The sequence below is a fragment of the Cryptomeria japonica genome, chromosome 5, assembly GCF_030272615.1.
Source record: "Cryptomeria japonica chromosome 5, Sugi_1.0, whole genome shotgun sequence".
NCBI lineage: Eukaryota > Viridiplantae > Streptophyta > Pinopsida > Cupressales > Cupressaceae > Cryptomeria > Cryptomeria japonica.
In genome coordinates this window covers 847,037,044-847,061,280 of record NC_081409.1, presented here as the reverse complement: position 1 = coordinate 847,061,280, position 24,237 = coordinate 847,037,044, and the positions used below count along the sequence as shown (strand labels likewise).

At 37.1% G+C, this 24,237-nt stretch overlaps 1 protein-coding gene across 2 annotated transcripts in view; it reads right to left on the bottom strand.

The window, feature by feature from the left end:
• The window catches only part of LOC131064068 (probable inactive ATP-dependent zinc metalloprotease FTSHI 1, chloroplastic), a 163,938-nt gene that overhangs the window by 117,090 nt on the left and 22,611 nt on the right, over positions 1-24,237 (bottom strand). For both annotated transcript variants that reach the window (XM_057998094.2, XM_057998097.2), the window contains 2 exons: positions 12,595-13,351; positions 12,367-12,451 (listed from right to left, as the gene is read on the bottom strand). In XM_057998094.2, coding sequence (XP_057854077.2) covers positions 12,367-12,451; positions 12,595-13,351 — 842 coding nt within the window. The remainder of the gene's footprint in view (positions 1-12,366; positions 12,452-12,594; positions 13,352-24,237) is intronic.

The following is a 24,237-nucleotide window of genomic DNA, read 5'->3' as shown; positions in this document are numbered from 1 at the left end:
GACATCTTCAATTACCTAACTAGTTAGACAGGAAATCCTTATGAGGACTCTTGAAATAGCAATATCATAATTTACTAGGAGCATAAAAATCTTAAGGGTCACAATTGATAATACCAAGTAACAACAGAACCCCCTTGTGCACATGGCTTCCACTTAGCATTTTTCATTTACCCTAAAAGCACCAATCCATATCAACCTCAATGATAAAGAACTAAATTACCGTATTCATGTGCCAAGATGCCAAATCCTGGTACTGTTTGAACCAGATTCAGGAAACAATCTGTCATGGCAGAGATCCATCAAAGTCTTTCAAAAAATTTAGATTATTATGATGGTGTTTCAGAACAAGGCTTTTCACATTAGAAATCTGCGAGGGGAGAATCATAGTTCTCGTGGAGATTATTGTTGTGGTAGTTCATTTGGTTATTTAATCTATGCCGTCTGGTTACCATCCAAATTGGAGTTTCTTTGGTTAACTCAGAAAAGAATAAAGAATACTTGAGGTTGCCCCTGGCAAAGGCATTCCAAGCCTCTGCTGCACTCTAACAAGTCTTAAAAATATAATATTTATATATTTATATTATAAGTACTATAATATTTTATTTTTAATATTTCTAGATTAAGAATATAATTATATATTATAATGTGATATTTACATTAATAGTTTATTATATATAATTATTAATAAAATATTATAATATTATATTTATAATGTTATTTAGCTGAACCACCTGGATGCATCCACAACCCCACCCCCCCCTCCCAAAAAAAAAAACAAAAAAAAACCCCTACATTTCTGGGATGGGGACGTTTTCAAGACATGGGGACTTGGGGGAAACATCCCCCTACCACACGGCCACCTCCATCAGGGTGCTGCTGGGATGCCAAGATGCCCGGGGGACTCATAGGAGTCCCTTGACCATCTCAAGGACACCCAAGTGTCTCCTATGGCTCCCAATCAGAAACTCCAAGTGAGAACAAAAGAAGGTGATATAATTGTGAAAATGACCCAGCTAGGAGCTCTGCCCCTTATCCCACTGGGGACTCTGCAGGGCACTACTCCTTGACCCCAAACCTCCACCCACCATTGTTATTGTTAATGCAATCATTACCATTTTTTTTATGTTTATTAGTGCAAATTTCACTTTGTGTGCCAAAGTTTCATTTCCAATTCTTATACTTATTCTTGACTTGCTACCAAAGTTCCAAAACTTTGCCCATCATTGTTAATATTCGATGCAATCATTGCCATGTTTTTAATGTTTAATAGTTTAAACATTACATAGTATGCCAAAGTTTCATTTGCAATTCTTATATGTATTCCTTGCACATCTTTTTATAACTAATTTTTCAAGTACTATGTGTATTTGTGCCATCTCCTCACCAACCTTGCTCCACCATTTGCCCATTGTCCCCAAACTTGGGACCTTGGTCCCCCATCAAGAAACTTCGTGCAACTGTGTTGTCTTATAGTTATATTATTTATATATTATATAAGTATATTTTATAACTAATTACTATTAGTATATTAATTTTATTAATCTTTTATAAGATTTATAGATATTTCTGTATATAAAAATAAAAAATACTAAGAAACATGTATGTTATTTATGCTGCAAATATGTATAGTAATGATTTTTGTATACTTTTTTGTACAGACAAATCCATATCAAATGCAACCCCAAAAAAATTGGCCAAACGCACAAACCCTAACCAAGAACCAAACCAAAACCAGTAACTTAGAAAGAGAAAGATATTGAACTGCTTCTTTATATCTTTCTTTTTTTTTAAGATCAGGAAGTCATTTGCTAAGTTTGCAAACACACGTAAATCTTCTAACACATACCAAAGGGAAACTCGTCCCTTATACTTAAAAACTAAAAGTCACCCACTAAATAGGACACCAAACCAAGAACCAAACCAAAACCAGTAACTTAGATAGAGAAAGATAATGAACTACTTCTTTTTATCTTTCTTTTTCTTTAAGATCAGGAAGCCATTTGCTAAGTTTGCAAACACATGTGAATCTTCTAACACATACCAAAGGGGAACTCTTCACTTATATTTCAAAAGTCATCCACTAAAAAGGAGACAAGGGAATGTTTTCTCACACTTTTGTTTCAAGGATATAAGAATGCAAAATCAATGGATTTACCTACCTTCAAAGAGAGAACTCAATTGCATTTGTTAAAACTCAGACCATAGTAACTAGATTCTGCACTCAGAAAAATAATCCTACCTACAAACTGAAATTTCAATCGAATCAGCAGACTTGAGTAGAATAACCTACAAGCACACAGTAATAAAAATACAAAAACAAATACTTGAAAAACTATCATTTATGCTTGTCTTCCAACATGTCGCTCCAAAATTCTGCATATCTACTGAAACCCTAATTTGTCATTCCTCCGCACTCTCTTTCAACAATACAATGGCTTCCTCGGTTTGGACACTGGCAAACAGCATAACATCCAAACTTTCATCCTCCTGAACCACTCCAATTCTGTCTTGCTCTTTCAAGGATGCCCTTATAAGCACGTGATCAAAGCATGGAAGGGTCAAGAGTAGTAGGAAAGCCAAGAAAAAAGCAGCAGCAGGTTTGGGTGCCTCACAGAACCAACATGTTGACTGTTTAAAGCCCAAGAAGCCTAATGTACTTGAGGCAGATTTGGGGTCTAATGGTCTGCAGTATGTGGATGTTAATTCACCTCCAATTAGCTATCAGCTTACAGCACCATAAGGTAGGTTTCCATCTTTGATTCCAAGTGAACGTTTAAAACATGCATTGATTTGTCACTTCCACAACTTCTAGCCAAATCTAGCAGAGATGAATGAAAAGATATTAAAATACTAGCAACCCCTATCGGAAAGTAAAATTTGCTTTGACCTTTGAGCTGAAGGTCTTTTTAAGTTCTTTCCAAGCTTCCCAAGGATAGAGCAACACTATTATAAAAAAGACCCTTGATTTGAGACAAATCATGCCTAGACATGAAGCCATGGTATCCAAATTCCAACCTTTTCACAAAAACATCATCTGATTTTCAGGATTGGGTGCGGTTACCAAATCTAACATTGCATTTAGAGGACCTTCGTGTCTTCACGACATCTGAAAATTTATTTTGGACCAACAACTTTGGAATACTCATCCTCCTCCACTCTTCATTCTTCCTTCACATTTGCATGGATTTTAATGGAAATGGATCTCTCACAACCCCAACCTGCTGAGATCAGAAACAAAGTTGGTTCCAAGATCTGGAAGGGATTACTTCTAGGTGCAAACATTGTTATGCTAAAGGACATAAGGTAAAGGATTGTTCAAAATTTTCTCCTTCTACAGACACTGTTGATCCATGAAAACAGGCCACCTGGCGGAATGAGGCTGACCTCAGCCATTAACACATTCTTCCTACTACAAAGGTTGGTGTTGAGGCCAAAGCCTCAGCAAAATCTGATTTATCTATTGATCTAACTCCCTGTGGTGAACTGGCAAAAGAAGCAACAGTAGGAAATAAACATGCCTCAAAACCATAGTTAAAAATTTAAATTGAGTATCCTACAACTACAGCCAATGCCAACAAGCATATCCAAGTCAACTGGAGAAAGAAAGCTACCAGCAAAGAAAAAATTGGCAAATGTCCAATATCTCTGCATTCCCATGACAAAATGGGAACATGTCATATTCCCATGTAGACAGCAGGGAATGATTAGAAACATTAAACAATACATGTACATAAATATATATATATATTCAATACATAAATTATTTGTACCACTTAAAATACATTTTATCTTAACTAGTAATGAAAGGATGCGTCCATTCCCAAGCCACCTCCGGAATAGACACCACGTTTCAAAGGGTTTCAAAGAGGTATAAAACCGCACCCCAAGGAAACACAAGAGAGGGAGTGACAAGGAGAGAAGGACAAGGAGAAGCATCCAACAGGTAACTTCGTTACTCAGTAATAATATTTATTTCAGTTTTCATAATTTATGATGCCTAGACAACCATGAGGATTGCCCGGGGAATGCATCAGTCAGCAAACGATGTAAAAGGGCTAGTCGCTGGTTCTTCCCAGCGATGAAGAACCAGCGCCTAGTAAGCATTCCTTCCCATCACCAGTAGGCTGGTACGTCCCTAGGCCAATCCGCTTAAATGTCGAAATGTTGAAGTATGTTTTGTGTCAGTTGTATTAAAACTGTTTTCATTCCTCATATAACAGTAATTAATATAATTTAACTAGTGACCCAGATTAATTGCTAAATCGGTTCCATGCCTAAAAATGTCTTGCCAAATGAACTAAGCACATCTATAATGTACGAAAGGGTAAAATGAACTTAATCTTCACGTTAGATAGGTAACCTGCAATATCAGGTTTAGAATGCTGCATTAAAATACACTTTAGTGATAGACAAAAGAATAAAAATAATTCATTCATTCTCAGACACAACTAATATGTAGAGAAAAGGAATACTAATTAATGATAGTCATGTTTTTGCAACTAGGCACAAATATAATGAATTAGTCCCTACAAATTTATATATAATGGATAAATGTTAACCAAGTAATATAGTCATGAATCTATGTTTTATGTATGCATTTGTTATCTTCCTGATATTCTCTGTTTGTCAGTACATTCAAGATAATGAGTGCAAGCCAAGGGTATGTTGGGCCCATCCTCAGGTGGCCCTATTAGCCCTAAGAGACGGGATGGGTTTGGATGGGTAGCCCAGCCAACCTGGAAAATCCTCAAAATCTAGAATGGGTCGTGTATGTATTTTGTGCTGCAATAATTATGCCACTGATCTAATATTACTGCTGACATAAAATAAAATATCTAAATGTTGCAGGAAACCGTAATTTCCTTTTGTGGCCCTAAATCCAACCTTCGGTGGATAGATCAGGCCCTAATTATCAGAAAGGCAAGGCAGGTACAGCAAAGGTTCATTACAGAACACAAGATCCACTAGCAAAATAAAACCTTTTCTTAGATCTTAATGAGATCCTTTATTTTCTGGGATCATTTTGGTCAATGTAATGCTTATGGATATGATGCACTTTTATTCTTTTTAGGGAGGGTGCAAACCCCACGATTTCTCTTTACCTTTAAAACAAACCTCTTATTTATTAATCTAGAACTGAATTACACTCAAACATTGATCTTCTTCTGTATTCTCTAGCTTTTTTATACTACTAAGCTATGCACCCGAGATCTCTTTTATAGACTAAGAGAATCTTCTAGGCTTGAAAACACAAAAAAAAAAACTAAAGCAAAAAGCTAAATAAAATAGACAACAAAGTACTTTATTATAGAAACAAAAACTACCTTTTTTCATGAATTTAGAATCCCACTAAACATTCACAAAGCTAGAAAAGCTAGAGGACTCTAATAACCTAGTAAAATAGGAATAGAAAGAGAGAAAAATAAAATTTAAAATTTTAAAATTTTAAAATAAAACTAAAACTAAAACTTAAAGTAGGATAAGAGCAGCCAAGCAGCACAATGGAAAGCTAAAACTTCCTCTTTGTGAGGTAAGTCTTCTGCATCAAACCTAGTTTCTCTCTTAATATTTCAAACTTCCTTTTCCAAAAGCTTTGTCAAAATGTCTGCAACCTATCCATCTAAGGGAACATACTAAGAACTGTTGTTCCCCCTTGAAAAAAGCCTTTGAGGAAATGATACAAAATGTCTATATGCTTGGAGCGATCATGATATGCTAGATACTCAGAGAACTTGATGCAACTTTGAATGTTATAGTACACTACTGTCAGCTCCAACGTCTAATCAGTAATTTCTGCTATCAACTGAAACCATTGTACGAAAGGATCTTATTCCATCAATTTCAATTTCTTTGCACAAAGACAAAAACTGCTAGTACAATGGTTTTAAAGACCCTCCTAGCCTTTTAGAGCAATTCTTCAGAAGGATTGCCATTGTACTTTAGCTGTTGAAGGTTTCCAGGATTCAGTTATTGATTTTGGTTTCATGATTCCACTTTTGATGTGAGATTTTCGTAAGTAAAATTTGAGTATTTTATGAGTTATTTTTTGTGTAGCAGTAGATTTGCAGAATAATATTTGATATTGTTTTTGAAGTTCCAATAAATATTATTCCAATAAGTCGGACCTTTGAATGAATTGCCTCTTTTTGAAGAAGAGTTGCCTCCCTTCATGAAGGCAATGAGGTATATAAGTATGGAGAGTTTGTCATAAAGACCTTAAAGTTTTCAATGTGAAATCATTCGATTCTCAGCCGAATTTTAAAGCAAATCTATTAAACTTAGTTTCTATAATGGTCATTTATTTAGTTCATTCAGTTAGTTCATATTTTGAATGTTTCTTTCCATTCTTTCGTTTCTGTTTTAGAAACTCTAATTGTAATCTCTATTTAAGGAGTTTCTTCTCCTTTGTTAAATATCGATTTACCTTTACATGGTATTAGAGCCCTATTTAAACATTTTGGTGGTTTTCCTTAAAGAATTTTTTGAAAATTCTTTTGAAAGTTTTTTTGTTCAATTTAGAAAAAAAAAATCGAGCATTTCCTTGTGCAAATTCATGACCTGGGTTTCACTACAAAAATTTAAGGGTTCTGGAAAATGGCAAAAAAAATTCTCTGTGTTTTTTAAATCGCGTGCAAAGGGTTTCTAATTCTTTCATGGATTTCAGAGATTGTGTCTGGATAAATTGTGGTGGATTTCTCAATGAAATTGTGGGTTTTCATGCTAAAGGTCGAGTTTTTCAATCCGCACCTATTTTCTCCTGCGGAACGATTTCATGGCTGTTTTTTGTTTGCATCAGATCATGGAGGTTTTTTGCATTTTTCGCAGGCATTTTCGAGGTGCAAAATCACAGATTTGCTCCTTGTAAATCGTGTGGAAAAAAGTGAGACCAATACTTGTACACTAAGTCATGTTTTATTGGTGCATTGATGTGGCATCACATGATTTATTGCATTTTAGATCTAAGCATTCAATTATGGGTAATCATCATCAACACTAACAACTTTAAAGTCACAACTATTGGTGCAATATTGTCAAAAATATTGGACGTTAAATCAATAAGTTCTATAACAACTATTGGAACGCACTCAACTAATAGGTCCTCTCCCCTAGCTTATAGGGAAACTCAAAAACTGGGCTAATTATTTACAAATAAATCTTGCTTAGAATGGGGAAATTACAAGACATCACATATTTCAGCATAAACATGAAAACTCTTGAACCCTTAGAAAACAATAATAAGAAAGACTTGAATACAACCAAAAGACATTAAGAAGGCAAACAAGATCAAAAGGTGAAAGTGCAAGACGAAGCCAACCAAACTAAAAATAAGTGTCCCCAATTAGTGAAGAACAAGTAGAAAGAGATGACATGAAGCAAAAAGATTTAAGGTTAAATCCTTTTGTACCATCAACCTCAACATTCCCACCTAAATTTGTTAAAGACGAGATAGGAGAAGCAATGTTGGGTGATAAGCCAACCCATCATTTTAGGAGTAAAGTGGATATGAAATTCCAAGAAAGACCTACTATGAAGGTGAATCTTAAGACCGGATGGAAGTGCACAAGTGATATCAATCAAAGATGATTGGAATCCTATGTTAAAAGCTGAATTAAGTAATGAGTTTACTCATTTTACCCAAGTTTCCCTAGATCATTGCCACCAAAATCATTCTTCATACTGTTTAAGAAGGCTGAGCTGTTGTATCAAAGACTCTTCCTCGAAAGATATTTCACCTGTTAAGCTATGCTCCCTAGTTTGTTGTTGTGATCTTCCATCGCTTGCTGAAGAAATGGTTATTTTGAAAAACTATTACCAAATGTAGTTCTCTTCCACTATTTCATTTGGCCCTTGTGCTAAAGAAGTTTTCCCATGAATTTATACACTACATGCCCTATAACATTGATTGGTTACTTCCACCATTTTTCCAAATTTAAGGAGAAATCAGGATGTCCCATGCACATTGTTTCCAATTGGAATTCATAAATTTTTTTTCTTGCTTGATATTTAAATAACCAAAGGTGTATTGTCCAATGATCACGTAGTCTTCATGATATTTAAATTACCAAAGGTGTATTGTCCAATGATCACACAGTGTTGTGTTATGAACAGTGACTGTCATTCTTTGTGTGTGATCCATTTATCTGATAGTAGAATACTGTCTAACTTTTCAGTAATATGTTCACTCCCTATGCATTTGTTCATATCTATTTTCTTTGTGCAAAATATGGATCTGGTCAGCACTCAGCTGAGGCCGAGGCTCATCAGTCCAATGATTGTAACCCATATTGAGTGGTGAACCCTCAATCTGTCTTCGGGATCCCCTAGTCTCTCTAAACTCAATATTAGCACACTCAATAACAGGTTCAAGCTTTTGGTGTAGAGGCAAAATTGTAGCGTGTTAACATTACTGCAACTTTACTAGGGAGGGGTTTGGTTCTTGCCCTCAGCAGTTTAATAACCTCAAGGGCAACCATATCCAATTTGTAATAACTCTTGACTCAGCAGGCTAAACTATTGAGTGGTGAGACCCTCTAACCTCTACAATAGTGCACTCACTAACAGTTTGAGCTTTTAGTGTAACAGAAAAATTATAGGGTTGACAACCCATATTGTCCTTTTGCTTTCAGATAATTTTTTGATGTTGAAATCAGCTACCAAAATGGGCTTAACTGCAACATTGTCATTCAGCCAGAACTAGCTGATCTAGAATTATGATTATGTTATTTCCTTGGGTCAACATTTAAAATGCACAAGATATTTTGAGGATAAAAAACTTGTGGATACGAATAGTTCATTGACAAAGAGGAGGTACATGAGAGATAGTGGTCTATATCTTTTCATCTTAGTTGCAAGGTTCGCCTGCCTAGGGGTCCGGTACTAATCTGGTCTGAGTCCGGTCCGGTTCGCCTATGGGTCCAACCAAGGTCAGTGCTTGAGTGAGCCAGTCTAGCCTGGACAAACCCAAGGGAAACCCGGGCAAACCTAGGCAGCTGGGCGCCCCAAAAGTAAAATTTTTTTGCAAATTTTAATGTTTTTTTGAAATCCGCCACATGGAAAAGAAAAACATAACCCTAAAAGTGACATTTAAAATACAAACTAAGTTCATTTTTTCTCATTTGTTTTACATACATCAGTTTTTTCATTGTAGGTTGAGCAAAGTTTCGCTTCCAACATCAAATAGGAGGAGTTGAAGATCAATTTTTGAAGCTTGATCAAGTATTGCAGCATCATTTCTACACATTTGCAAAGCTTCCATTGGCTGAAAGAGGTAGGTTTTTGTACAATTTTTTCAACCATTTTTGTTTCACAAACATGCAACATTATTTATTTAGTTTGCCTATTTTTTTTCATTATTTTGTTCCTGTTTTTGAAAGTTTTCATATAATTTCTTGCCATAGGAACTAAAATGGCATCTACCTCTTCCTCCATATGCACAAATGAACAACAAAAATAGATATCAGATCCAAATTCTCCCCTATGGAAGTATGTTGACATTATGCAACCATTTCTAGCAAGTGGGGGATTTCGTTGGAAATGCCAAGGATGTGATAAAGAATGTAATAGTTCATAATTTTGGGTAGTAGACCATTTGTGTGGAATACCAAGAAGAGGCATCGGAAAATACCCTGTATAAAATGGTGTCTATACCACAAGAGATGGTGTTAGAATATATTAGGGAGCATGAAGAAGCAGAAAAGAGAGAGGCCCGTAGATTAAATCAAATCATTTCAAAAAAACAAAGGGAGTGTAGCCCCCATCTAATCCCAATATTGTAGTAGAAAACCACCCATTTTTTTCCACAATTGCGCCTGAAAGTGAAGCACCCATTGCACCAAAAGATCAAAGGTGCCTTTAGAAACTGCATTTCAATATGAGAGTCGAGACATTGCTGACCAAAGTTGTGGCAAGATGCATATATGCAAATGGGTTGGCTTTCAATGTTTTCCACTTCCTATATTGGAAAACGGTGTTAAAAAGCGTTAATGAAGCTCCAAGGGGGTATAAGAGCCCAGGTTATGAGAAGGTACATGGATCCTTGTTGGAAAGAGAGATGACGGGGGTTGAAAATGCATTGAAGCCCATACAGGATTCATGGACTGAGACAAGTTTATCCATTGTTCTAAATGAGTGGAAAGATTCCAAAAATCGTCCCTTGATCAATGTCAAAGTGGTGTCCCCTAATGGAGCAATGGTTTTGAAAGTTGTGGATTGTGAGAGTCAGGTATAAAATGGGCAGTTTATTGCAGATATTCTCATCTCTACCATTGAGACAATGGGAACACAAAATGTTGTTCACGTCATAATGGACAACACAGAAAATTGTAGAGCTTCTGGTTTGTTGGTTAAGGAACACTATCAGTATATCTTTTGGACACCTTGTGCGGTCCATTCACTCAATCTTATGCTACGAAAAATTGAGAATAAAATTGATTGGATCAAATAGGTGTATGAAAGAGGCTAAGGCCATCCAAATGTTCATCACAAACCACCACATGTCTCAAGGGATTTTCATATCTTTTTTGAGTTTGGAGCTATTGAAGGTAAGTGAAATAGTAATCTAATTTTACATTTTCTGATTTTTTTATTTTCAATGTTCATAATTTGATTTGTGTTAATTGTAATGTGTATTCTTCTTTAAAGTTTGTCTTTATTTTTTAATCATTTTGGCTTTAATTTTTGTTATAGGTTGTTGAGACCCTTTTTGCATCTAACACAATCATCTTGAGATGACTTGTGAAACTTAAAGTGGCACTTTGTAATATGGTGATCAACCAAAATTGGGCTATACGGAAGCAAAGCATCACTGAGAGGGCAACAAGAATTAGACAAAGGATATTGGATGACTCATGGTGGGATCTTGTGAAATATCTCCTTAGTTTCATCGAGCCCATTATGAACATGATTCACTACACTAACATGGATAGGCCTTGCATTGGAGAGGTTTATGACGGCATTGACTTAATGCTTGAGCAGATGAAGTGCATCAAAAATGCAAAAAAGCAAGACCTCAAGGAGACTTTCTTCAAACAATTGCAAGCAATTGTTGTAGAAAGGTGGAATAAGATGACCACTCCTTTACATCTTTTTGCCTATGCCTTGACAACAGAGCACTATAGCAATCAATATCTTGATCAACCAAGAAGGCTTGCACCATGGAGAGATTTAGAAGTGCGAGATATGATTATAAATGAGTTCACAGATTTTGTGAACACAAATGGTCTAAGTGTTGACGCTCTTTGTCATAGATCCAAGAAGGATGCTCATAGTTGGTAGTACTTCCATGGCACATGCTTCCAAAACCTACAACGCCTCACTATCAAAGTTTTATCACAAGTTTAATCAATTTTATTTTATGAAAAGTAAGTTTTATAATTATTTAGAGTTTACCTTGTCTTCATAGGTTGCTACTAATTTTATAACTTTAATTGTTTACTTTGTCTTCATAGGTTGCTAGTTCATCTGCATCAGAAAGAAATTGGAGCACATATTCTTTCATCCACTCAATAAAGTGCAATAGAATGCAATCAAAAAGAACGGAGAATTTAGTATATGTGCATTCCAACTTGTGTCTCCTTCACACAAGCAACATGACTACAAGAAAGGGGAGTGAAAGATGTGGGATATAGAGCCAAAGCATACTGACTTGGATGCTTCCACTTCTCAGCTTGTTGCATTTGAGGACTCAGAAAGCAAGCACACTAATAGTGAAAGTGCAAGCGACATTGGCATTGGTTCATCTAATGTCAATGTCAATGATGAGGATGATGAGAATGATGAAAATGATGATGTTGATGATTTAGAGAATCCATTTGATGATTAAACTTTAAAACTATAGTTCTAATTGTTGAAACAATGAAACTTTAACTCGATATTATTATTTTGTCATTTTGATATTGAACTTGATGTATATGATGCTATGATGGTATGATCATCATGCTATGATTACAAGTTTATGTTGGTTTTGTTGTTTATATTTTGCTATGTGACATTCTAATCTTAATTCATGCTTCTAGGCTTAATATATATATATATATATATTGCCGTACCGGAACCCAAACAGGTGCCCGAACGGGCAACTTATTTCATTCATAATTTACAATAATTTGCTTCAGAAGTTGATACGTATATAATAGCCTCTATATTGAATCCAAACTTTTCTTCTGCTTGTAAAACTTGGTAAGATTTATAAAAATCAGTCTTGAATTTGTACAGAACTAATTTATTAACTACCATCATTAAAATCATTGCTTTTAATAATCTGTTAAACAAGTAAAATCTTAAAATATTAATTGAGCATACTAAAAGGAAACTAGCCCGACTTTAATCAAAAGATGAATGAAAACCATACTAAACAGAAACTCGTACAGTTAATATCCTTGCAACCTCACGCTGAGGCCCAGAGTACTGTCCTAAAATAGCTTGTGCTTCCCAGTCAGACAAATGCATGGCCCTAAACCAAAAAATAAAACAGGATCAGTTGCCACAGTACTTTTCAGCTACCCAAGCCACCAAGATTTAATGCACAAAGGAGATAATGTAATTACATTTAAATGGAAATTCCAAATAGCTAGGCTTTATTATCTTTAAAATTACCAAGTCGTTTTTTGCAACCTCAAAGCTGCGGGAATCTCTTTTAAATCAACAATGAAGTCATGATATCCATAACTTCCATCTATATTTGGAGAAGCCCTTGATGTCAACATCCCAATTTGATTTGCCTTCATCAATTTACAGAATTCATCAAAGCGCATTTCTGGTAACGTCTTCAAGTTGCTGTTGAACTCATCTATTTCAGATGTTTGAAAATCAAAGGCCTCTTCTGGGACATACAGTCGACCTTTGTACTGCCTCAGGAGGTCTTTAAGGTACACAGCCCTCAATGGAGCCTCTTTATCAGTGTCTTCCCCAATTCCTCTTTGTTCCTCTTCTTTGATTTGTGTATCTTTGATTTCTTTTGAGGCTAACTTGCTGAAAATTTCATTTAGTGCTGTACTAAAGCGCTTTCCAAACCAATTTTTCTTTTCCTCTATTTCGCTTTGCGTGTATATCTTGTCCCCTTTGAGAAACTTTGGTTCAGCCAGACTTGGCCTTTCTCTTAAAAGTCTGCTAATGTAGTCTTCTGACTTATTACCTGATCTAATATTTGACTTACCTCTGGGTGGCAAAGATGAAGATACTGTACAAAAAGGACTTATTTTCTTTGGTATTTGAGTATACATCTTGCAAAAGCCTTCTCTTCTAACATAGAAACTACAATTGTTGTACACGTTACCAATGTTGTTTCTCACAGACAGTTCATGCTTGAACTGTACACTGCCCCTATAGCATTGCCTCCCATGAATATACAAGCCTGTTCAAACATTGCTCACTGTTAATAGGTGCCCTGAACAACCATAAGCTGATCTATAATTTAAGCTGGTTTCTATTCAGAATACTATAGTTTTGCAATCTTTTACAAGCAAATAAACAAATCGAGATATTTATTTCCTTTCTTAAGCATCACTTAAACAAATATTGTATCATAAACATATCTCTCAAATTCAATGTTGAGATGTACCCATTCTAATTTTCCTCCAAAAGTACAGTTGCTCTGGAATAATATATGAGGGAGTTATCAAATTGTAATTGAACAATCGAAAAGAGTTGCATCATACTCAGGCCAAATAACTATCTCTATTACACACCATCAAATTGTCTAGTGATACATGTTATAAATATAAAATGTTTCTATCAATCGCACTGCCTCATCCATATGAGCATCACCTGATGCAAAAAATGTCAAAAAAAATATTTCAAGCTCAAGAGATCTGTCATAAAAAGAATAAAACCTTTTCCTTGGATGTGCAAGAGAAATTGGAAAAGTGCATAGTGCTTAAGATGAAAATGACAAGCACAAGAAGAGAAGAGAGAGAATCACCAGGTTGGGCTCAAAGGGCAAACACCAACCAAAGCGAATGGTATTTGAAGGAGAAAGTGTCATGCCCCTGCCCTGTAAGTCAAATCGCAGCATAAATAAATAAAATTCAGGCAATAAATTAATAAAAACTCATGAGGGGCCTTCTCACACATAAACCCTAGGGCAGACCAGGAATAAAGGCATAAGAAAAATAATAAAAAATAAATGATAATAATAATAGCAATTATTTAATAGAGGACCAAATGGATTAATTAAGAGCTAGGAAAGGCGACGACCCTATCTAGGGCAGAGCTTCTTTGAGAAGATTTAATAATAAATTAATTATGTTTTCATTAAGGATGGCCCTTCTTGGAGTGTCGCCTCTTTTAGTAAAGAGTTATGTCAGAGGTATAAAGAAGCGATCCAAGGAGGATGAACAGGGATATTAAAAGTAGATTTAGGAACAGACCTAAATTAGAATTATAGGAAAACCTAGAGGGATGATCTTAACATTTAACCAAGCAAAATCAAGGAAGAAATCAGAAGCATCCAGTGACTTCACACCAGCAATCAGATAAGAATCAGAGATCATTATCAATTGCAAGAAATAGTATTCTCATCCATTTGTGATATAAGCAAGTAACTAGATCAAACATCTAGGAAAGTAGTTTAGTCAGCCCCGAGACCGAACATCAAAGAACATCAGGAAAAAAGACAGTTTTCAGGACAAACACTGGGGCAGTTACAGAAAAGGGACATTACAAATGGTATCATAGCACAGTTCCTGCCAGCCTGACAGAATAGAGAAAGATATGTGTGCTAAAATCAGATGGATTTGAACTCTATGTAAATGGAAGTATAGAGATTTACTCACATGGTCTTTTCATCGGTTTCAGTAGTCATTTATAGCAGCTGCGTCTTGTTTGGAATCGATCAAATTTCAACCCAAGATCACCTTACAACTTTGGGACATTAGGTTCACTTGTATCAAACAATGCATCAATCTTCTTACCCTTGACTAGTATCTTGATGTGGAATAATTTAGTGAGCTGTTCTACATACATGTACCCTTACACACCATGGCAAAGACAATCTCTCATTAATCTTATAACTGCAAACATTGTTACTCATATAACAAGATTTCAAGGACAGTCATAAGGAATTCCAAAATAATCATGAGAATGTTGAAAGTGCTCTACAAAGCTAACAGTGGATGACAAAGAAATTCAGAAACCTGCCAAAGATTAGAGAGCATAGGGAGGAAGGTTTACAGAAGTGTAATGCATTCTAAAACAGTCATGAAGACAAAACACTGTGATAGGTACATGAAAGTATTGCAAAGTCAACTATACAATCAACAGATGTCAAATGAACAAGAGGACAGTTGGATAGAAATCCATGACATACTCATTTTGAAGGTCCAGTTCATTATTGTGTGTGACAGCAATGACAGGGAAAAATGGCAACCTGTATGAGTATGAAGACAGTCATGTTCTAAGTCATGAAAAAGTCAAGGCCATATAATGCATGGAAGAGAAAAATTGATGTAGCATTTGCATTTTCAGGGTATCAAGAATTTGAGGCAGGAATCTAAAATGATTACCTTAAATGGGACCGTGGTGGGTTTTTTTGTTGTTGCACTTGTAATAGTAAGGTTGTGGAAAGTTGTCATAACATTGTTTGAAGTATATGGATCCTATTGCACATGCTGAAGTTACCGCTACAAGAAATAGCATACAAATCCAAGGTAAAAAAATTCAAGTTCCAGATAATTGAATTACCAACTACTTGCATCAGGAGAGAGCAAGGAAGTGTTAGCTACTTCTCAACTTATGACTGGCAAGGTGAGGTTAGGCCCCCTTCCTGGCTCATGGGAGCAGAAAAGATGGGATTAGGCCCACATTCTGGCTCTAAATGGCCTTATGGGCCTTATGCAGCAAGATGGGGTTAGGCCCACTTTCTGGCTCTAAATGACTTGTGAGCAGCAAGATGGAGTTAGGCCCACTTTCTGGCTGTAAATGGCTTGTGAGCAGCAGATGGAGTTAGGCCCACTTTCTAACTCAAGATGGATTATGCGCATAAGGATGGGGTTAGGCCCACATTCTAGCTCAAAATGGATTATGGGCAGAAGGATGGGGTTAGGCCCACTTTCTGGCTCAAAATGGATTATGGGCAGAAAGATGGGGTTAGGCCAACTTTCTAGCTCAAAGTAGATTATGAGCAGCAAGATTGGGGTTAGGCCCACTTTCTGGATCAAAAAAAAAGAGGGATCTAACAACACGTGTATTTGTGTGTATACTCCGTATATGCATCTATTCATGTGTATACTTTGAGTATTTATATGTATGCTCTATGTCTGCATATATTCATGTGTATACTTCGTGTTTTTATGTGTATACTCTGTGTTTGGCTCATACCTGAGGTGTTTCTAATATGTCTACTTGTTGTGACGTATTCACACATCGCCCCATTGCAAATGGGGACCCCTACTTTTTTTCTTTCTAGGGTTTGTTTTCTAGGTCTTTTAGGGTTTTGTCTGTTAGTCTTTGCATGATGAGTGCTGTTAGGGGGGTCACTGGATAGCAGGCTTTGCTTAAGTCAGGGTGAGTCCACGATGCTCTAGAATTAGGGTTTCTTTGAAAGTCTCTCTTAAGCTTAGTTTCTGCTCTTGTTGCTTATGGTGTCAAGAGGTCATTGAATCTTGATGAGGGAATTTTGTCTTTTGAGGGTCTGAGTTGGGCAAATTTGGCTAGGACATGGAAGGAAATGGATCAAGGACCCAACCTAGGGCAAAGTCAAGTGGAAAAGGAGGTGAATTAGGCCTAAAAGAGGAATTTCGCTCCTGACCCTTCCAAAGGGTCCAGAGCAAATTTCTCCACAGGACACTCCACCTTAACCCAAGCTCTGAGCTAACCTTTTCCTAGGATTGAATGAAGGTAAAAACACTTGTGTAAATGAAGAAAGGAGAAAATGAAGCCAGGACTTGAGCTCAAAGAGGAATTTTGCTCCTGACCCTTCCAAAGGGTCCAGAGTGAAATTCATGTAAAACCCTATTTTCTACAAAACCTGGAGCTATATGTCGACCTAAAGGATAAATTTGCATGATAATGATGGAAGAAGGCCTAACAAAGTGTGTCCAAGGCGTGAAAAGGAGGAAGCAAGTGAAAGATTAGTTCAAAATGAGAATTTCGCTCCTAACCCTTCCAAAAGGTCCAAAGCGAAATTCTTAAAGGACACCTTTTTTCCCTTGAGGATGGTCGAATTCTTGGTTTTTATGGTCTAGATAGGTGTGGGGGGACGTATCCTTGCCTTTTGAGATGGATTGGAATTGAAAGAATGGAGAAATGTGCTCAAAATTAGAATTTCGGTCCTGACCCTTCCAAAGGGTCCAGACCGAAATTCATATTTCCTCTATTTTGCTCCTTAGCTTGACCAAGTTTCGAACTTCTAAGGCATAGTTTGGTAGGTTTTGATGCATGTTTGCCTTAGAAACGAGGTTTTTGGACTTTGAGATGATGAAAGGTAGCCTAGGAGGAGAATTTCGCTCCTGACCCTTCCAAAGGGTCCAGAGCGAAATCCTCCATTTTGCCTTCCTTTGGCCTTAAAAACCTAGTTTGACCTTGCCTAAACCCAGTTGGATGATGGATTGTTTGGATTGCGATGGAAGGAAGTTGAATTGATCAAGTTTGGAGGAGAATGAAGTGAACCTAGGTGAGAAACTAGCCAAGGATAGGGATTTCGCTCCTGACCCTTCCAAAGGGTCCAGAGCGAAAATCCCCTTAAACCTCAATTTCTCACTTATCAAGGCCAAGTTCATAGTTCCTAAGGCATGTATGGAAGCGTTTTGACATGTTCTAGTCTTAGGGAGTAACTTGAGGTGGAGGATATGAAAGATTTGGCTTAAAAATTGAATTTCACTCCTGAGCCTTCCAAAGGGTCCAAAGCGAAATTCTTGAAAACACTCCTTTTCCCCTTTGCCAAACTCAGGACCAAGATGGAGATGCAAGAAAAATAGTCTATGTTTGCCTCCCAAAGAAGATTGAAGTTGGAAGAAGCAAGAATCAAGCTCAAATCATGATTTTCACTCCTGACCCTTCCAAAGGGTCCAGAGCGAAAATCCTTATAGCTCTTGTTTTCTTCCTTGTTTTGGCTAGGCGTTGGCATGATGGAGGATGAATTGGTATGTTATTGCCTTGAGAGGGAGTTGGGTGCTTTGGAAGATCAAGATTTTAGCCTAAAAGAGAATTTCGCTCCTGACCCTTCCAAAGGGTCCAGAGCGAAATTCATTATAAACCTCATTTGCTACCTTGTTTGGGCTTGAAACCTTGTTCCTTAGGTGGAAAACGATCTATGTTTGCCTCCAAGAGAAGATTGAAGTTGGAAAAGTGAGCAATCTAACCCAAATCATGATTTTCTCTCCTGACCCTTCCAAAGGGTCCATAGCGAAAATCCATCTAGAACTCATTTCCTTCTTTATTTGACCAAATTTTGATATCCAAGGCATGTTGGAAGGAAGAAAGGATGTGTTGTTGCCTTTGGGAATGTTTGAAAGCAATGAAAGGTAGAGATTTTGTCCTATAAATGGAAATTCGCTCCTGACCCTTCCAAAGGGTCCAAGGCGAAATTTCACTAAACCACCTTTTTCCCCAATTTTACGCCAAGGCAATTGCAGACTAAAGTGAATTGAGATGGGAGAGGTCCTTAGGAGTGACTTCAAGTTGCTAGAAATCATTGAAATTGAAGGAATTGAGCCAAATCAAGAATTTCGCTCCTGACCCTTCCAGAGGGTCCAGAGCGAAATTCCTATAATCACCTATTTTCCCTTCAAAATAAGTTAAAATCCTTGGTTTTCATGGTATAGATGGAAGGGAGGTGGCTTGACCTTACCTTTGAAGGAGATTTGAAGTTGGAAGGATGAGGGAATATGCTCAAGATCAAGAAATTCGCTCCAGACCCTTCCAAAGGGTCCAGAGCGAAATTGTGCAAAACCTATCTTTTCCCTCAATTTTATGTCAAGTCTAGTGTGAATCAAGATTAAAGGTGTCCTTAGGCATGTCCTTGAATTGCCAAGAGTCATCAAATATGAAGAAATGAGCTCAAAACAAGATTTTCGCTCCTGACCCTTCCAAAGGGTCCAGAGCGAAAAACCCTAAAACCATCCTTTTCTCCAAATTTTGAGTGAAGTCAGGCCTAGACTAGGGTGAGAAAAGCCATTCAGAATGCCTTGGAAAGATTTTTGACCATTAAAAATGCAAATTTCGCTCCTGACCCTTCTAAAGAGTCCAAGGCGAAATCCTTTGAAACTCCTATTTTTCACCTTGTTTGGGCCAGGCGAAGGGCTAGTTCTGAGATTATGATGAAAAGAGGTCTAAATTGGGCAAAATAGCAAATTTTGCTCCTGACCCTTCCAAAGGGTCCAGGGCGAAATCCATTATAGGTCCTGTCCCTGGGAAAGATTTTGAGCGAACTTTATTTTGAAAGTCTTCTTGCTAATAATTTAAGGTGGAAAATGCTATGTTGAAATGAATTTATTATGTGTCCTTAATCATCTTTTGGTTTGTTTTGCAGATGAAAGAAGACCAAGCCAAGACAAGGACGACCTCTTCCGTTGCCAGCATTTCAAGGAAAGGTACACCATCCATCCAGCACATCAAAGACAAATGAGGTCAAAGCAAGGGTCTGTTGAAGAAGCAGATAGTTTTAGAAGAGTTAATTAAAGTTAGCTTCTCACCATCATCAAATTGAACATCTACCAAGTTACAAGTGTCAGGCAAGGTGGCATCCCAGTCATCACTCCTCCAATCGGATTGGTCCACCCCAGTGTGTCCAGGTTCAATGTACCTGACTCACCAAAGATGACACTAACTTCAATGTACCTACCCCGATTATTCATTGGTTGAATATTCCAAAAGAAGACGTGTCCAAATAATGCAATTATTTCATTGGCCAAAATTGAGTTTGTTGTAACAAACCCTAATGAGGGTTTTCATTGTAAAATCTCGGCCATTAATCTCAAATTGATCTGAGCCATTGAATTATATTGAGAGTATTATAAAAGGCTCAAGCTCTTCATTTTGTAAAGGTTAATAGTGGGTTGATAGAGGTTAGAATAGTTAATGATCGATAGTGAATAGAATAGAAATTAGAGTAAAGTAGGAAGAGAAGGCAAGAAATTGTTGCCTTGATTGTAAATGAACCCCCTTTTCATTGAAGATATGGTGAAATGTGTCGTTTCTTTGCAATACGCATGGTCTCTTGTTGAATCTTCATTGTAGATGATAAATGATTAGATTGAATGAAAGAATTTATTGAATGTACTCGCATGGAATCTACCTAGCCCAAACCACTAGCCTTTTGCTAACTGTAAGAGCGCCTTGCATGGTCAACTGGCATAGAACGAGCTTAATCCCGAGTCATAACACCTTTGTTGTTCACGCATTATCTTGAATGGTGATCAGTATCTGATGGTGTACGATTTGGACATATTTGAAACATCCCTTAGAAGATCGCACTGAGTTGGTGTTGAATTGTTCTACCTGATGGTGAAACCCAGCCCACTAGGGCTCCACCTATTTATTCATCCATCTTCTTACATTCTAGGTAGTAGAGTGGACTTCCTGAACCCTGCATCTTTTACCATTTGTTTGTCTTCCAATTAGTAAATAGGACTTGTGATTCCAGCAAATCAGACGTTCAGGTCATCGAGTGTAAGTCCCCTTGTGATTCCAGCAAAATCACATCATACCACGAAGAGCTTATCCACGAGTAGAGATCCTACATAACAAAACCTTGAAGCTTCTCCGATTGATCCTTTTGCGATATCTTCAGCATTCGGGAGCTTTATTCAAGAGAGGATAAGGTACCTTTAGGTATTTTATTCTGTGTTTGGTCGTGTACAAAAGACACATCAACACTACTCCATGGGTGTCTGATTATAGTAAACTTATTCCTATCATTATGAGATTACTAATTTTTGGTTGATCTAGAATATAAGAATAACTAGAGTGAACCAAAAAAGATATGAATTTATTGCACTTGAGGTAATAGATGTGTGTCATGCCTCTAATCCTCATCTTAATATATGTTAAGATCACCCTTGCTTTGAGGCAAAGAGATATTTGTGATGTTGTGCAAACATTAGGTCCATTAGAATAATATCCATATAGTTAATGGTCAATATTGTATCATAATTAGTTTAGATTTTGTCAGCTTATTTTACATAGAATGTTTCTATTTTTTGTTTTATGTTGTTTCGTAGTTTATTTTAGAAACTCTTGCAATGTAATTGCCTATAAATTGTTTCTCATTCCTCATTAATAAACAAGCAATTACCACTGTCTCATTTGAGTAACTTGGTATCAGGGTAAGAAAATCTTTCCTAGCTTCTTTCAAAAAAAAAAAATCAGATTTTCTTAGGGCCTGTTTTTTCAGAGTCTGTAATTCATGATTTATCACGTGAGCTATTTTGATAAAGTCGTGGTTTTTAATCCTCTGAAAAACGAAGGTTTTTTGTTCAAAAATATCGTTTGTTTTTGGTGTTTATTCGTGGTTGCTCATTCTGCAAATCACACGGCTGAAAATCATGACTAAGTTCATGGTGGTTTGCAGCGGTTGAAGAAAATCACTTTTTTTTAGAATCTGCAAGGTCGTGCAACGTTATTTTACAGAAAATTGTGATGAAACTCTTCTACAAGTGTTGTTTTTGTTCTCAGTCCAATAGCTAGGGTTTGTCTATTTTCTGCCCGCGCACGTCTTCCTGCCAACGTTTTTTGGAGCCGCATTTTCTTTGTTCGAACAGCCCATGTTTGTTCACGATTTGTCTGAAAATCGTAGAGGTTTTGTGCTCACATTTTGACGCAATCTCTTTTGAGAATTGCACCAACTTTGTGTATTTTGGCCATTTTTCATATTTGGCTAGGTTATGTTCTTTTGCAGAAAATCATTTGCGACTAGACTTTTCAACCTGTTTGTGAAGATTTGCAGATTTTCCTAGCCAACCTAGGATTCCTAGGTCTCTGTACCTACAGCCAGGACTTGTTTTTTCTGCATTGGGAGTCGTACAAGGAGACATTCATGTCTCGAAAAATGTGCCTTGGGATTCGTGCCTAGTCATATTTTAAATTTGAAGCTTCTGCCTTGATTTTTTGTGCCTTCACTAGTTTGACCTCGAGGTACGTGATGGCATCTTTGATAAATATTGTGCTTGAAAGCAGCCAAAAATTCACTGGGAAAAACTATAACACTTGGAAGCAGTGGATGTTGACTATCTTTGAGTATAGGTGTCTTGATGCAATTGTTCTAGGCATGTCTACACATCCTTCAACAACGGGAAAAGACCAGGACAAATGGGACGAGCGCAACCGAGAAGCTGTCATGCTCATCAAACTCTTAGTCAAAGATGATCAGCTCCCGCAGGTGCCATCTGGTAAAACTGCTAAGGAAAATCTGGGATCATTTGAAGGCCCTTCATGAAACCTCTGACAAGAGAAGAGTGTTCTTTCTCAAGAAGATGTTTTCCATCATGATGGATGAGAAAATATCCTTACAGGAGCATCTAACAAAGATTAAGGACATCCGTGATCAGTAGGAGGTGATTGGTCGAACAATGGAGGAGGAAGACATGGCAGTCATCACTCTGAAGAGTATGCCAAAATCTTATGAGCATTTCATTGAAACGTCCAGCATTACTTCAACTAATATTGATTTGAAGTTTCCAAATCTTTGTATCAATAGTTTGGTAGTAGTGCCAATTCATCCTCCATTGAACAAGCATTCTCTGCCAAGTCTTTTGCTAAGGGCAAAGGGAAAGGTCACACTTCTCAGCTGAAAAGCTCAAGTCCTTGGAATAGCAAGAAGAAAAAGAGCGTTTAGTGTAACTATTGTCACAAGTATGGTCACATGAAGGCCGACTGTCGACATCCATTGGCTTCTGAGCAAAAGAAGCAAGGAGGGTCTCAACCCAAAAGAAACGTCGTCGAGCACTCTAATTAGAAAGAATCTGCCTTCTACACCTTTATGGCCAAAAGAACTATAGATCCAGTAAAATCTTCTCCCTGGTATATCGATTCAAGGGCTTCTCGGCATTTTACTCATCAACAAGATTGGAACCATTCTCTGATTCAATGATCTTTGGAGGAGGAGAAGAGTATACTATTGTCGGTAAGGGCAATGTGCAGACTCACTCTGGAGGGAGAAATTTGATATTTCTAGATGTATACTATGTTCCAGGCATGGAACTTAACTTCTCTCAGTTAGTCAAATCATGAGACATTCTCCCCAGCTGGATGTTGTTTTCAGTTCCCACACTTGCAACATTATTGATACGGAGACCCGCACTACAATTGCTATGGGACGAGGATCATGGTCTTTATAGACTTGTTGATTCGAGTGATTCTCAAGAGCACGCCATGGCAACTAGAAGTTCTTCCATCGGCAATCTTTGGCATCAACGTTATGGGCACTTGAATGTGCACTATCTCTCTCAATTATCTCGAGAGGGTTTGGTTGCTAGTCTACCTAAGATCTAGACTCAGCATCATGGCACTTGCGGAGCTTGTCAAGTTGGGAAGCAGCATTGGACACCATTCTCAAATAGCGATTCTTGGCAAGCCTCCAAGGTACTTCAATTGCTTCACGCTGATGTATGTGGACCAATGAACACTCCTTTTGTTATTGGGTCCAGGTACTTTTTATTATTTGAAATTCAATAGAAAAATGTGGGTGTATTTTCATAAGAATAAATCATAAGTGTTCTGTAAATTTCAGCAATTTAAGGCCTTAGTTGAGAAAGAGTCAAGTTCTTAGATTAGTACTCTAAGGTCAAATAATGGAGGGGAGTTTTGTTCATCTGATTTCTCCACCTTTTGTGTTGCACACGACATTAAGCGCCAACTTATCACACCATACACCCCTCAGCAAAATGGTGTCATTTGTTGAAATAGTAGCTAGCTCGGATACCTACTATATTTTAATGTTGTCAATGACAATTAAAATATGCTTGTATTATCTATTATGTAAATGTGTTATTGGGTTGGACCCAAATGTAACATGGAAGGCAATTCAATGTGTTATTGGGCTGGACCCATATGTAACATGGAAAGGCAATTCAATGTGTTATTGGGTTGGGCCCAAACGTAACGTGGAAAGGAAATTCAATAACTATTGGGCTGGACCCAAATGTCTAACGTGGGAAATGTACAATGACAATATAACATTATTCAATAAACATGCAAGCCGACTTGAGGATGATTGGCGCCAAAAGGTTGATATATAACCACTCCAAGATGAAGTCATTTGAACACAATCATTATCAAATACTATCTACTCTCCTAGCAGTGATC